At 42.8% G+C, this 16,241-nt stretch overlaps 1 protein-coding gene across 6 annotated transcripts in view; it reads right to left on the bottom strand.

Annotated features, from left to right (window-relative positions):
* Window positions 1–16,241, bottom strand: part of TENM4 (teneurin transmembrane protein 4) — a 727,387-nt gene that overhangs the window by 180,170 nt on the left and 530,976 nt on the right. For 5 of the 6 annotated variants that reach the window (XM_046686180.1, XM_046686179.1, XM_046686185.1 and 2 more), the window contains 3 exons: window positions 10,369–10,539; window positions 3,228–3,442; window positions 1,507–1,717 (listed from right to left, as the gene is read on the bottom strand). In XM_046686180.1, coding sequence (XP_046542136.1) covers window positions 1,507–1,717; window positions 3,228–3,442; window positions 10,369–10,539 — 597 coding nt within the window. The remainder of the gene's footprint in view (window positions 1–1,506; window positions 1,718–3,227; window positions 3,443–10,368; window positions 10,540–16,241) is intronic. The other variant, XM_046686184.1, reaches the window with a different exon arrangement.

A 16,241-nucleotide genomic window follows, 5' to 3' on the forward strand; every position in this document is an offset into this window, starting at 1 on the left:
GGGCAGGGCCGGGTGTCATGGATGGGGAAGAGAAGATTATGCGAAAGTCCCTGCCCTCCAGGCACTCAGACCAGCAGCTGCGACAGACACTTCCTACACAAGGGCAGCACAAAGTGATATTTCCGGAGTCAGAGCCCACGTAGCCTGACCGACCCCCCTCCCTCATTTTGCCAAGAGGGTAGAATATTAAGAATGCAGTTACAGCAGAAGCTTATAAATCATGCCCCATATATACTGGGAGGGTATTCTCTGCTTCGACACTAAGGGCAAAATTGTAAATAAGAGGAAAACGGCTGAAAGTGACTACTGCTGTTTAGTAGGAAGAACCAGGGCCTTGCCAGAGTTTTAGGAACCAAGGACCACATTCAGAGGTCTTTACTCAACTCCATTTTCTGTGTCAGAGAGACTCTCAGTTAAAGACGGAGACTGAATTTGAGGTGAACTCTAAACCATATAGAGCTTTTCATGAAGCACAAACCCCACTGCCATGTGTTCTGGTTAGTGGAGTTTTGTTTTTCTATAAATTTTATTTTCCTGTAGGGGATTTTATCTCCAGGCTATGTTATAGTACTTGCAATATAAACTCAGAAAAAATGTTTTCTGACCTGAACCCCTGAGGCCACCGCATCCTACAGCACACTGGCGATCTAAGGAGGAGACGAATTCCACGGAAAGTGTGGGTCAAGAAGAGAAATCCCCTGGAACAGGATGCCAGGCTCCCCAGACACCCACAGGCTTGTGAGGTGGTCACGAGGTCACTCTGAACCGAGAGCTGCGGCCCTCTCCCACCGTGTGGCCCTCTCCCACCATGAAGGACAGCGAAGGTGTTAGGCACTCATTTAAAACACTGGGACTCATTCTATCAGAGCTCAGAGCTTTTCTGTTCTGGACAAAAGCCCAATCTGACTGATTACATTATTCATCCAGCCCTTCACACTGCTACCCTCACTCTCTCCTTTATCTTCTTTTCTCATCTGCCAGGGGTTGTTGGCTGCAAAAGCAAAATAAAGAAACAAACAAAACACACAATAAAGTCAAAAACCCAAATAACTAATCAGTCAGTTGAACCAAGTGAGACTATAAATACAAATATAGGTGTTGGAGAGAAGTGACAAGAAAAGAGATGTTGCCTCCATATGGCTAGTCATCCAGGGTTCCTCTCTCATCACCAGTTCCACGCCTTGGTCTCTAATGTGGCTGCTGGTCCACACACCATGCCACAGAGAGCACAAGAAAGGCAGTGGGCAACAGCCCTGGGCTCTGGCGCCAGCCCAGAACAGCCTTCCATCCCCTCTTATGACTCCCATCCTTCATTTCCCTGCCTCTCACTCCCATTCCTTGTCCAGCAAGCCCAGTCAGGATGGCCCCATGCCAGACTCCGGGTGGCATCTAGAGCTCTAGGCAAGACACATTCCCTTGTCAGCTTCAACCCCAAGAATCCCCCAGTGTCCTCTCACCCAAACAGACAATATCCCACAGACTCCAGAGAGTGGAGAGGGTCCTTACCGATGGCAGTGGTGAGAAAAGAAACCACTTCTGACTCCTTCCCATCATTATAAAAAGCCAGGTGCCAGATTCCTGAATCCAAATACTGGATGAAGCCGGTCTCGTGGCTAGAGGGGGGGACAACTCCCCGAGATTGGCGCTGGGGGCCCTCCAGGCTCCGTGCCTCCTGGGTGAGGAGCCTCCTTCCATCCAGCAGCTCCACAAAGTCAAACTAAAGGACAAAGAGAGCATAATTAGAGTGGATCTGCTTCATCACAACACTGGATTCCTTCTGTGGGCTTCTGCTGGGGAGGACACAAGGAAACACAAGCTAGGACAGGAAAAGAGGCTAAAGCCGCATGCTGTTGATTAAAAAACTCCAACCCCTTCCCAGACCCCTTTTTCTCATGGCAATAGTTTCCTGATTCTCTTGTGAATGCAGCATAATTACTGGAGTACTTTTTAGCCTTATTTCGCTTTAACTTTGGCATATGTGTGGTGAGTCCTCACCTGGCTGAGTTTGTATCAGGACAACCATGCTTTTCCAATGGTGGGCACGGGATCAGAACCCAACTACCTAATGACTGTTTGAACTCCAACTCTGTGCAGTGATGGCTGGAATCCCAGGGGTCTAGGATTGGGACCGAGCACTGGATATGCCTTAAATGGCAGTCATGTGCAAATGAAAATTTGATTTATGTCTGTCTTCCTTTTGTCAATGATCCTTTCTAAACACTCCAGTTCCAGGGAGCAGTTTTGGGGAACTAAACTGGATTAGCTCAAATTCCATTAATAATTACATGCTGTGTCACATACAATTGCTGATTGATCTGAGCCTGCTGGTATGAGACTCAAGAGCAGTCAGTCATGCCGTATCAGCAACAGGTAGGTGGTTAAGTCCTACTGGCCTACTAGCAAGCTAACTGAGTTTATGTATCTATCTACCTACTACCTACCTACCCATCTATCTTAAAAAAAACAAGATAGATATTTATCTATCTTTTAACTAAAAATGTGAAATAACTATGAGGCTAGGAAGACTGCATTTGGCCTGGGAATGTCTGACGGATGCCTCTGATTTATTTACTCCAATCCCAGAGCTGGGAGGATCTTACCCAAGTCTGTTCTTACCCATCATGACTGATAATATGTCAATCATCCTGGACAAATTTTTTATGTGTTTCTGGTGTGCATGTGTCTGAGCAGATGTGTGACCCTGAGGGAGAGAAGGAATGTGAGAGACTAGGGAAGGAACCTTTATTCTGAGCCAGGTCCCACACTAGCTACCGCATAAATGTTATTCTTTATTCTCCACAACAGCCCTGCAAAGTGGGTACCATTATCACCATTTGATAGACTAGGAAACTTGCTCTGAGAGGAGAAGTAACAGGCCCCAGTTTACTTAGATGATAATGAGAAGATTCAAACTCAGGTTTGTCTGACTCCAAAGTGCATGCTTTTTCTCTAGGTTACCTTTCCAGGATAATTTAACTCAGGAGACTGGGTAACAGGAGAAAGGCTATTGAGAAGTTTCCAAGAATTCTTTCCTCTTAAAAAGCCCCAGGGATGTAACCCTACTTATCCTAAAGGTAGGGTCTAAGAGAGGGCAAATGGATGAATGGGCTATAAAATACATGGAATTCCCTGCAAGCTCAAGGATCCAGGTTTAAGCATTAGGCTTCCTGACTTTGGGTTAAGATTTGAGGTAGGAGCCCCCGGAGATCAGCAGGGTGTCTGGTTACCTGTGTATGTGAAGGAGGAAGGCCTTTTCTGCCATAAATGCCGACGAGGGCCGCCTTTCCTAGAGACACATTGAATTTCAGATGCACAGGATGGTCTATGAAGACCTGAGATCTCCAGAAAGTGCCAGGAGGAATCTTCTGGGAAGCCCGTCTCCCCACGTCGATTTCTCCAGAGTCTATAAAACTGTCCTCTGGAAAGAAACTACTGGGCTTTCCTACCAAGACACAGGGAAAGGAAGACAAAAATATCATAGTTACCCACAAGTGAAACAAGAGATCAGAGCCTCCGAACGGGCAGGCCTCTTGTCTGCCTCACACTCCCCTCTACGATGTGCCACTGCCAGCCCTCCTGCCCTCCATTGAGAGTAAGAACGTCCAGAACCTTTTTCCAGCGATGCTCAAATTGTTCTGCTAAAAATATGCATTCTTCTAAAGCAGTACAGGTCCTCCCCAAGGGCCATCTGTTTACTGCACAATTCTACAGCTTGTTAAGATATATTTTGATCCTAAAAATAATCATTGGTGGTCACGTGAGAATAATTCTGTGTATGTGCGTGTGTGCAAAAGCGTGCCTGCTAAAATAGAAAGGATAGAGGGAACGAGGTGTTGCTATTAAGTTTCCAACTCAGAATGGTGCCCCTAGCAGTAGGAAGCGTGACCTGAGTGGAGTAATGTATTTTACCAGTTTACTAGCTTATGTATAATTGGAAGCCAAATTCTGAGGCTGAGATATGTGGGTGGGGTTTGTGTTGGAAGCAGGGGTAAGTAGGGCTGGGGAAGATGAGGAAGAGGGTCCTTCCGAAGGGAGGAAACATTTCTGAAAATGCTTCTTTGTCTTGGATGGGGATCTTTGAACACCACTTTTGTGCTAAAGTGGGTGAAGATGAGGGAATTTCTCAAGTTCAGGTACAAAGCCCACGACATTCATTGGAAATTCAACCCAGGCCCTCAACCTTGCAGGTTGTGGGGGAGGGGATCAGAAGTAAGGCCTCTTGCCCGCTTCTGTCACCAATCAGGAGAGTGATGGCTTTCTGGGGACACCCCAAGTGCCAGGAAGGAAGGCTGCTTATCAAACTTCCTCTATTTAGTAATTAAACACACTCACACGTGCAAAATATGAACCCTCACTTCCTGCCAGACATCAGCCTTCTGAGGAGCTGGATAGGAGCAGGTGGAGACTACAAAGATGTTAGAAGACCACCCTTAGGATGATGACAAGCTAAAATCAAGTCAACAGACTACATCTTATTTGTCATTAGAAAGTACCCCATGGGTATCCCGGTTCCAAGGTTTGTTGTGTTGTTAGAGATGTTCGAAGAGACACTTCAAGAGAACAAGAATCCATTTGTAGAGAAAACATGTTTGTGAGAAATTTTTATAAAAAGCATTTGGGGAATAAGAAATTAAAATGTCTTTTTTCCCTAGCTTTGTGAGATTCCTTACAAAGCACATTTGATGCTGAAATGGAGCTTGGCAGGGCACTGTTGCAGTCATAAAATATTTTACTGTTTTAAATAATAAAATTCAATTTAAATGTTAAACTTTTCCATATGTTATCATTCCCTTGTAAACTCCTAGGCAGAAACATCAGGTTTTTAGCTTCAAACTGTTAAATCTTATTTTAATTAAAAATACGCCAACAAAAAAAGTTAAAATGCATACTCTCAATAAAAGCACCAGTAGTATTCTGTCATTAGCATGGGAAAGAGCTCTCATTTAATTCCTTTGTGGAAGGAATGTGCCCTAGACTTTTACCTTGACAGTGTAGACACACACAAACCACATAATGTGGTGCAAAGTTCAAAGACAGAAGCCAAATTCACAAAGCATTAGGACAGAAGAGAATCACTTGCAAATTCTTCCTTATCTGACTTTTGGGTTCCCAATACCACAATCCTTTTATATTCCAGGTAGAAAATAGCAGACCCTTCAGCTTCTAATTCTGCTGGGGAAGCAGAAGTATGAGAGAGTGAAACAAAAGCAGGATGAGTTCTGAGCTTTTAACTCCTAGAGACCGCAGAGAAATAAGCCCAAGACTGCTAATTCTAAGGACTCATTTCCTTTGCGAATAGGTGGGAGTCAAAGCTGATGGGATTTGAGAACTATCTGCATTCAAATAATTCCTGTGTATGAGGATAAATAATGAAAACTTCTCCCACATTTTGGCACACTGTTGGAGAACCCTGCAGAGTTCATTTTCCACTCCAGTGAACGTGTTTTTAGGAGACAGCTATTGTATCAGCTAAATTCTGTCGCCTCAAAGGTCAGAGGCCAAGCCCAGAGGTTCTCTGTAGTGGTCTGCAGGCCCCAGAGACATAAATAAGTTGGCTGTTATCCCAGAGGAGTGGCAAAAGGGGAATATTCTTTTCTAGCACTTCAGTATTTCATCTAAGCAGGCAAAATGGGAGGAAAAAAAATTTCTTTGATGTGTATTACAGTGAAATAAAAAATCAGGACCTTGGCTTTCTTGGCTGAGTGCATGAGGGCCACTCTGGAGCTTTGGGTTCAAAAGTGACCTTTGCACTAGAAGTCATCCTGCCCAGATCCTTAGGGAAGGGGCCACGGCCCAGCCTAAAGGCAATGTTTGAGAAGGGAAGAGGATCCCCATCTGGGAATTTAACCTTCATTATTCCTCCCCTCGGGTCCCCAGTGGTCCCCATACTGGACTAACCACAGGGATGAAATGGGGGCTTTTGAGGGGAAAGCGCTGCAGCCAGCCAGGTGTCTCTGCCCGATGGGGAAGAGATGGGCTGATGTTTGGAGTGAAATCACCCTCATCCTTTCCTGCCTTTTAAAAACCCTTACTGTAGTCCTCTTTCCAGATCCTATCACCTAAGATTCTTTGTTCTTAATTCTGAGTACCAAGCTGCGAGCACTAGGATAGAAAATGTCCCACTACATAACAAAACCCACCAATGACGGAGTAGTGAGAGAGGGTAGAGGCAGCTGGAGGAGAAAAGTCCGTGTATAAAATGCCTTTTATCCCCATGTACATTCTGGAAAATAATAATAGTAGTAGTCGTAGTAATAGTAATGAAGGGAGAGGTAGTCATATTAGCTACGATTTATTGAGCTCCAACTGTATGGTGGGCACCCTCAGTTATGTAGGTTCAGTTAATTCTTACACTATTAAAATGTATATACTGAGGCTCAGAATGCTTAAGAAACAGGTAGAGATGAAGCCATTGGGATCCCTCTTTATTTAGTAGAATATGGCTTCTCAGAGACTTAATTGATGAAGACTAATGAAACATTAAACAAGCACTCTCAATGGTAGCAGGGTGCGATGACTCTCTTTAAGAGCAACAGTCTAGTTTAATTCATGGCCCCAGTAGGCTAAACATCAAAGATAGACCAGGTAGATCCAAGGTCCACTGAAGAACTTCCTGGCATCCTGGGTACAAGAAGTTGACAATTTTTATCACGGAGGAACCTGCAAACAGGTCCCAAAGCGAAAGGGCAACAGTTAGCAGCATCTCAAGAGATTCATAAGAAGGACACTATACAATCAGTGGATGCCCTCAGAGGCTTAACAAACAGTACAAAGAGGTTCATTCAGAATTAGGGGCCCCCAATAGCATGACTAGGTTTCACAAGGTAGATTCTACTGGTAATAGTCCTTTTCTTTATAAACATATACAGATTCAGGCTTCCTGTAGCAATGCTGTGCAAATACAATCGTGTCTATAAAAGAAATTTCTCAACAAATTGCTGAAATGATTGGCTAGCTCAGTCAAGGGAGATGTGGAAGAATTGGAATCCTATGCACTTCCCAATCAGTCTTTACTTTGCTGAACTAAGATCTATCTACACAGGTTCTAAATTCCTAATCAACTAACCTTCTCCCCCTCCCCTCACCTTTTCAGTTTTTTTCAAGGCCACAACTTGCACAAAGAATCCTTTAGTTTCCTTAGCAACTGTTTGAAATTTATTTGGTTATCAAAATAAGCTGTTCCATTTTGGAGAGCCCAGCTGAGCCTGGGTGCAGCAATTTGCATGGTTCAAACTGATGGGCAATTTTGATTTCACTGCAGAAAGCAGAGAATGCTATCCCTAACCCATCAATTCAACCATCAGAAATGCTTGTTTATTCAATGCTTTTTTTCCCTCCGTCTCCGTTAATGCATAACATAAGTTCTTGTGGCTTTACTTCGAAAAGCTGCTGAGTTTCCATCCCATGACAACCCTGAGATGGTTACAGCCACTTTGAAAATAAAGTATAAATTGCAGCTTGATGTTATTCTCAAAGACATAATGAACAATTAAAATACTGGGTTCACCATATATTTCATTTGCATAATTAAAAGATACATATCCTTTAAAAATGTCCAAAATACCCCAAACTTTTGCAGTATCTCTGAGGAAAAAATGTTAATTAGTCTGGATTTCTGAGATTCTGACATGGAATGGCTTGGAGTTTGAGTGGACAAGAAGAAAGGAACTACAATTTGTTGAGTGCCTCTTCACCACTAGTCTTTGAAAAGATGGATGTTATTATCTTTGTTCTACAGATGAGGAAACTAAAGCCAAAGGAGATGGAGTAACTGGCATGAGTTAACAGAAGCAGTAAATGGAGGGCCAGGGTTCAAACACTGGACTGTCTGACTCTAAGGCTCATTTATCCTCTTTCCATTAGACCAGATTGCTTCCCCCATCATTGCGAAACAAGGACTCTAATCTTAATTCTGAAATCAACCCTCCTCTCTCATATCCTGAGAAGGGACAGGAAATATATACTCACAACAGAGTTAAAGACTTTCCCCCTTGAGGCATGTCTAAGAAACTAGAATTTTAACATCACAATTAAAAACACAAACTGAGCAGACATTGGCTTGACCAGGGTAAAAGAAATTAAGAACCATGTGGTCTCACATAAACCATAAGAAGCTTTGTCCTCTGTTTTTCCAGACTGATGTATTTTTTGTCACAGTAATTGCTTTTGATGCTGACCAATTTCCAGCACTGCATCGCATTTTGGGGGTTTGTAAACAGGATTTCCATTTGCATTAGAAATGACAGATAATCCCTTTAAGCAAAAATACTCCAATTAAAATAAACCAATAAGCTGGTGCAATTTTACTTTGTCTCTTATCTGCACCTCTTGCTCCTTGGGAAAAATGAAACAAGCCTAAGCAACCCACAAACTAATTTCATTAGAGTGGGAGATTTCAGATAGATCCAGCTCCTGTTTAAAGAATGATACTAATCATGGAGGGAAGAAAACACATTTTGCTAAGTGAGACCCTTTACCAATGCCTTGAGGATTAAATACATCTTAAAGCTGCATTTGTACATGCTGATCTAAAGGCAGTCTTCATTTGTGGCATCTGACACTATAAACTGATGCGGGAATCACAGGCCAACAGGCAGGACCATGGACAGAACCAAACTGAAAAAAAAAAAAAAAATTCTGAAAAGCCATCTGGTTAGTCATAGGATGATTCTATTATTAATTTTATATGTAGAACTTGCAAATTAGAATGGACCTTAGAACTAATCTAGCTCAATAATCTCCTTTTAAAGAGGAGGAAAATGAAGCCCAGAATGTCTTTCAAAGGATTTGCTTAAGGTCACCATAAGTGGCAGCAGCTGGATTTGAACTCAGGGCTCTTGACTCCTAACCCAGAGCTCTTTGCATAGCCTCTTCCATGCTCCCTCCATATCCCATTAAGGGGCAAAGAAGGTGTAAATTATTCAATGTTTTAAGTCTTAAAATCTTTAAAAAGGACGAAGACTGTCTTTCCCCCTCAAAATCGTAGGCAGAGGTTCTGATTTGGCTTTGTGGAAATGACCCCAGTTCTCACTTCCCTGAAAGATGACCATAGGTCAAGGGTTAATTTTGGCTTTCAGGATCCTTCAGAGGTCATGAATAGCCACTCTGACCAAGCATATACTACCCTCTTAAACAAAGTGGTTCCTGGAAGGCAAATCCTTGAAAGGACAGGGAAGCTCAGAAGCCATGACTCCAAAGTTAACTGATATGAGAGGAAAGAAGATGTAAGTAGTGAAGGCTGGAGGCAGCTACTTTGCTGACTGAAGTAACACCTGAGAGATCGAGCAGATCACAGCAGGTGCAGGAGAACGGATGGCCAGAATGACAACCACACTGACTCATTAGCTCACACATCTTTCCTGGTACCAGTTTTTGTGATTCTGTGCCACTCTTGGCTGATGGTGAAGGAATCTGTGTCAATGCATGTTAGAAAGATCCCTAAGAAATTCAGAACAAGGGTCTATGGATGTCCCACTCAAGATCGGAAAACTCCAAATGTCACCACCACCTCCATCTTAGATAGAGAAATATCTGTGTTTGACTGTACAATGGATTTCTCATTCATGTCTCCTCAGGGGTCTTGTAACCACGGGGGTGAGTTAGGTAGGACAACTTATGGAGACAGCAAGAGTCCTGGAGTCACACAGAGCTGGGCTTATATCCCAAACTCCATTATTCACTGGCTGTGGGACCCTGGCCAAGTTGCTTAATTAATGTGATCCCCAGCTTTTGAATCTCAAATAGGCAAAATAATTATACTTACCTCACAGGATCTCTGTGAGGATTAAATGTGAAATGCTCTTGACAAAAAGCTTTGAAACAAACACACTGTACAAACACTAATGATTATTGTTATTGCAGATGAGGAAACTGGGGCTCAGGAAAACTAAGTGACTTACTCAAGGTCATGTGGCTGGTAAATGCTAGAACATCTGAACTGGTGTTTTCACTAAACCACAAGAGTCCAAGAGTATTTCAATCACAACACACCATCTACCCACCTTGCCACACCCCACTCCTGGAGATGCCCATTCATCCCATGAAGGTGCCCAGAAGGGCTCATCTTCACCCTACACAATCCAAGACAGCCACCCCAGCAGTGTGAAAGCCCATAATGCTTCCCTTGAGGCATGAGATGGGATACTGCTGAGCACCGTGAGCCCTACCCAAGCCCCGCTATGAGCTCACAGTGACAAGGAACTGCAATGAAGACACAGGTGGACTGGCAGCTGGTGTGGAGTGCAGAGGGATGGAGGAAGCGCCAGAGCATGGAGCTGTGAGTCAGGCACATGACGCGCATAATGGAGGTCTCCTCGGTTCAAAGGCAGACACAGAGGACTCACGACACGGACAACACAGCAACCGTACCTTCTGTGGCTCCTTTGCCTTTCCTGTCAGGGATCTCTAACCCAGTGCCCCCTGAGGGATACAGGGAGACGTCCGTTGGCACAGGCCAACTGCTGGCTGTGTCCTCCGTGATCTCATACATCTGCCCCTCCAGCGGCTGCAGGTGCCAGTTTAGGCCAAACAGGTGCATGGCTGTGGTGAGCAATGAGAAAAGTCATCTTTTTCTGCTGGAGGTGGAAATGGAACTCCCAAGCCATAGGGGAGGGCGGGAGGGGTGGGGAACACAGGAATTCAGTTCAGTTCAGTTCAACAAATAGCCCCTGAAGAGAGCTCTTGCAGTGCCAAGCCCTATTTGGGGCATAGGGACACAGAGATGATCAAGGCATGGACCTTGCCCTTGAGGGCTCACAGTCTGGTGAGTAGGTCAAGGGGCAGGGGTGGGGGAGTTCCAGGAGGCCTTGGTCTTTTGCTTCAAAAGATAAATAACAATCCAGGTGAAAAATTGCAATTGGTATCACAAAGGGTTAATTTCCTTAGTATAAAAATAACTCCTACAAATAATAAGCAAAGTCTAACAACTCAGTAGGAAAATAGGTATGGGATAAGAACAGACAGTTCACAGAATAAGAAACATAACTGGGATATGAACAGACAGTTTACAGAATAAGAAACACAACTGGCTCTTAATCATATGGAAAGACTTTGGACATCACTCATAGTGGGAGAAATGTAAGTTCAACTTTGAAATACTACTTTTCACATATGGTTTGGCAAAGATAAAAAAAGGCTGAAAATATACAGTATTGCAGAGAACAGGAAATAAGTGCTCTCATACTTTGCTGGTGTGAGCAGACGCTGGTACAACCCTATGGAGGGCAATTTGACAAAAGCTATCAAATTTTAAATCCACATACCCTTTACCCTGGGACTTCGGGGTTCCAATTCTACAGATTTCTCCTCCAGATATACTCACACACATACTAAATGAGGTACGTACAAGGTTACTCACTGAAGCATTGTTTGTAACAGCAAAATACTGGAAATCAGTCCAGCAATAAGGGGCTAGATAAATTATATTTACACACTATACCATGCAACCATGAAAAAGAGTGAGGAAGCTCTTTGTATGTATTTTTCTGGAAGGAAAACTATAACATGCATAACAGTGTATTAGATATACTACATTTAGGCAAAAAAAAAAAAAAAACCCTCCTGTATATGTACAGAATATTTCTAGAAGAATATGAAAGACATTGGTAACAGTGGGTATGTCCTTTGAAGGAAAGAGATGCTAAGGGTCACGGAAAGGAGAGAGGTTTGCTTTTCACTGTACATCTGTTGTACATTTTGACTTTGTATCATGTGCACATATTTCTGTTTTAGAAATATTTTTCCAAAGTAGCAATGGCTAAATAGTCTTGTGCAACAATCTAGAAGAGACCATAAGATGCCAAAGAATGGACATTGTCCCTTGAGATACTCAATGTTGAGAAGGTTGGGAAGCCTGTTTCCAAAAAGGTTTGTGATCTAGTACAAAATATCTATTTAAATGCCATCCTAAGATTCAAGACTGGAGTCTTGTCAATGGCCCATACTTAACCTCTTCTGGGGTGCCAACCCTGAATCCCCACATACGGAGTAAGCTCTTCAGTCCCTGGACTCCCACAGCATCCTGTATGTAGCATCAATCCTTGGTACAGTTGATGGACATTTTCTAAAGCCTACTGTATGCCAGGACCTATGTCTGACCCTGGAGAGCCAGCCCTGAATCAGATAAGCTGCTTTGATGAGCTCACAGTCAAGTAGAGGAGGCAGACGAGTAACAAGTCTATTCAGAAGGACTAGAAGGCCCAGAGGAGTGGGTGACTGACCCACTAGGAGGGCCAGAGGAACACAGGGAAAGATCTACAGAGATACGAAGGCCCACAGTAATTACGTTTACTGTGGACCAACAGTGTGCCCACCAGGGCACTGGGTAATTTGTATGTATTACACCCAATCCTCACGGCAACCCTGCCAGACCTAATTTACAGATGTGTACATTAAGGCTCAGAGGGTTAATTAAAACTGTGATAATTATAACACTATGATGTATTGGGTGCTTACCATGTGCCAGGCATTGTGCTAAAAGCAGTAAACACACTATTTCCTTTAATTCTCACAACAATCCTAAAAGGTGAGTATTAATAACTCCATTTTACAGATGAAGAAACTAAAGCACAATGACATCAATTAACATATGGAAGGTTAAATCACTGACAAGTGGCAGAGCCTAGACTAGAATTCAAAACTGTTCAAATTCTGAAATCATCTACCATCAGTGGTTCTGGCTTGAAGGCTCAGGCTCTACCCACTTCACCATGCTGCCCCTCACCAGCTTTATCTAGCAAGGAGTATGGGCATAATAAAGTCATCCCCTTTTACACATTAAGCAGCCTCCAAGCCTTTCACACGTCTTTTTAGGCAGGAACATAGGATCCTGTGAAGGAGACAGCGAGTTGTGTCACTTGGCCCCAGTGTGTGGAAGGGGTCACTGATGGCGGTGTTGAGAGCCTGTGCGACTGTCTCAAGACACAAAATGCTGAGTAGAGGAGACTGGAGCACAGCACATCCTTCTGACTTCGGATCCAAACACAAGCTGGCCAAGAACACGCACAAGGCTGGTTTAACCAGGAGGGCGTACTCTGGTGACAGAAGTGGAATCTGGCCCTGTGCTTTCTCTGTGGTTACTGTGGCACAGGGGAATGTGTGCTGGACCAAAGGTAAGAAAATTGGCTTTGAATCCTATCTGCCACTTCCTAGCTACAGTATTCTCAGCTGAGAAATGGGGATAAAAATATTTCAAAGAATTGTTGCATCGTATGAAACAATATATGGCAAAGTGTTTTGTAACTTATACATAGGTATGTTACTATGTTTTATAACCATGATATTCATACCATTAATAATAATGATAAAATAGTAGCTAACAATTATTGAGCACTTCTTAGGTACCGGGCACCAAATGAGGTGTTTTGCACTGCTCTTGACTATCTCTGTGTAGTCATCAATAACAATAAAAGTTAACTTGCCTGGAAGAAGTGAATACTCTGCTATTTCCCAGGCTGAATTAGCTCACATTTCTGCTTACCTTCTCACTGTTCTAATCTATATATTGCCAACTCCAAAGGTAATGGAGAAATTGCTTGAACTACAGACAACTCATATACGTGTCACTAAATGAGCAGCGCTTCTTTCCCCATTAGAATCAATTATCTCATCTAAGTGTGCAAAAGCACTGTCTTGTTAAAAGGTCAGGAGAATTAACTCATCCCAGAATGAAGAGAACTCTCACAGCTTTGTCAAGAGAAATTTTCTATTGTCAAAGCTTTCTCTTGTTCTTAACTAGATGCAAAAGTAAGTCGTTAAAAAAATACGCTGAGGGGGCAGACAAGCCAGTGGAAAAAACGTGATAGGTGAAAATGCTCATAACGAGATCTGGTGTCCCACAGAAGTTAACGAGGGTAGCCCCAGCTGGTAGGGGGAGGCTTGGAGGTGGATGTTGGCACCCCTTCCTCTTGGCTTCACCCCCCTGCCCCCAACAAAGGCCACAGCTGTGAGGCTGGTGGCCTCTTCGTGACCTGTGGAAGATGTGCTCCTGAGAATCATCTGGAAATGCAAAGTTCTGAATCCAACTCAGACTTGGACTCTCTGAGAAGACTCAGTCATCCAGAAATAATTTTGGAGGCTGGCAGGTAGGGAAATGAGCACGGGGTCACCAAGACTGGGCTGAGAAACCACCAGGTGGAAGGCAAGACTTAGAGAGAGGAGTAAGAGGATGCCGAGTCAGAGATGCGAAGTTCAACCATTCATGTCGTCTTAAAGCCCAAATAAAAGGGACCCTTAATCTCTGATCCAGGGTCTTAAATATAAGTCATGCTAGGGTCTTCTTAACTCTTTTATGTATTGTTTGGTGGGCGGTTAATTTTATAGGCCTGGGTTATGGGGGAGGGGAAGCGAGCAGGAAGAGAAATAGTTTGTTCTGCTCTCCTCTTCCCAAAGGACACAACGGATGCTCAGCCAGAGACTGGCCAAGAAATACATCAGCTCAAGCAACTACTCTTCTTTATCTTTGAAAATAATCAAAATAATAATAGTAACCCAAGACTTGGTATCATTTGAGTGCATACTACATGCCAAATGGTTTATTTATATTACTTACTTAATCCTCACATAAAGATGGGTTGAAAAACATTATTGGACAATGTATATATTGGAACTGGAATGGAAACTGAGCTATAATGATATACCCTGAATTACTCAGAGAGGGAAAGTAAGTTACTCAACACCACAGAGCTGGTATAAGTTTGAGGCAAGCTTCAAACTCAGGAGGCTGTGTTCTCAAGCCAAGCCTCCTCTTTTACATACGTTACTTTAAATAGAAGATGAAATATGGGCCACATAAAGCCACCAGCAAATAAAGGCTGAAATTAATGTTTGGGTGCCCAATGGTGATAATAAATATTTCTTGGCCCCACAGCAACCATCATTTAAAGCTGCATATAGCAGGAAATGCATGTTATCCAAATGATTTGAAAGTAATAGCCATGGATCCAAAAAAGCTAAGAAATATAAACGGTCCTCTCCAGCCTGCTTTAAGGATGGACCACAACACTGAAACAATATAAATTTTAATGATCACATTCTCTGTTTCCTGAAGAATAGTGGTAACCACCCACCACCAACGTACATCACAGGATTATCTAAATCACACCCTGCGGTTTGTATTTATAACTGTTTGTAAAAACTCTCCTCAAGTACACTGAAAGTGACCTAAATAAGAAACTTGATACTGGTTTTCCCTTTAAACTAGTTTGTAATTCAGTGAAAAGGTGAAAAGATGCTAGAGTTCAGAGAAAGGCTGTGGAAAGGTAGGGGGTTCATAGGATCACACACATTGAAATGTTAATGATTTCTAAAAGCTAAGAGCTAGGATGGGGGAAGTTTCTTATTCCCTCGGCTCTGGTCTATCTGATCCCAGGGCTGACATTTTCTAGTCGCCTTTTCCTGCCCAGCAAGACATGAGAGATGGCTGAGAAAGTGCAAGCTCCATCTTGACATTTTTAAGAAAAATGCTCAATAGATATTCAGACATTGAAGGCTCCCCCAGCACCCCGCCAGCAGGAGGCCATTAACAGAGTCATTATGCAAGAGTCACCAACATAAGTATAGGAGAGTTTCTCTGTCACATTGAATGCTTCCCTTCCAAAAATCAAATGCACAAACCCACCAGATAAGGTTATAACCGTAAGAAATTGGTGACTCAAGTGGCATTTTTCATTTCAAAAGGGAGGAGGAATCAACCCAGCTACACAGCCACCTACTTTTCTGTTTTATTAGTGCAGTTTTTTTTAATAGCGCCCTTTCTGTAAAATATAAAAGTAACTGGAGTTCTTTGACTTATGGCCCTCTAATGGGGAAAACAAAAACTAAAAAGACAAAACAACCACCAACACGAAACAACAGAACTTTATCCCCCAGGTTCTACACTTGGTTTTGTTACAAAGCCACAACATTCAAAAGTTCCAAACCAAGAAGCTACATGCACAGAGATGTACACTGCTGTGTAACAGCAAAAAATTGGAAGCAACTTAGATGTCTAAAAATAGGAGAATGACTTAGCTAAATTATGATACAGGTACTGGATGGCGTACAATCAATGTAAAAAATAACTACAACAACCATCGATGACAGCAAACGCTTAGGACATATTGTTAAGGAAAAGAAAAAAAGGCAGGACACAAAATTGCATGTTTTTCCTGACTGCATGTCCGTAAGACCAGGTATGCATATGAAAAAAAAAATCTGGAAAGAAATACATAAATATGACATGAGGCTTTGAATTATAGTAGTAG

Source organism: Equus quagga, chromosome 14 (assembly GCF_021613505.1).
Source record: "Equus quagga isolate Etosha38 chromosome 14, UCLA_HA_Equagga_1.0, whole genome shotgun sequence".
Taxonomy (NCBI): domain Eukaryota; kingdom Metazoa; phylum Chordata; class Mammalia; order Perissodactyla; family Equidae; genus Equus; species Equus quagga.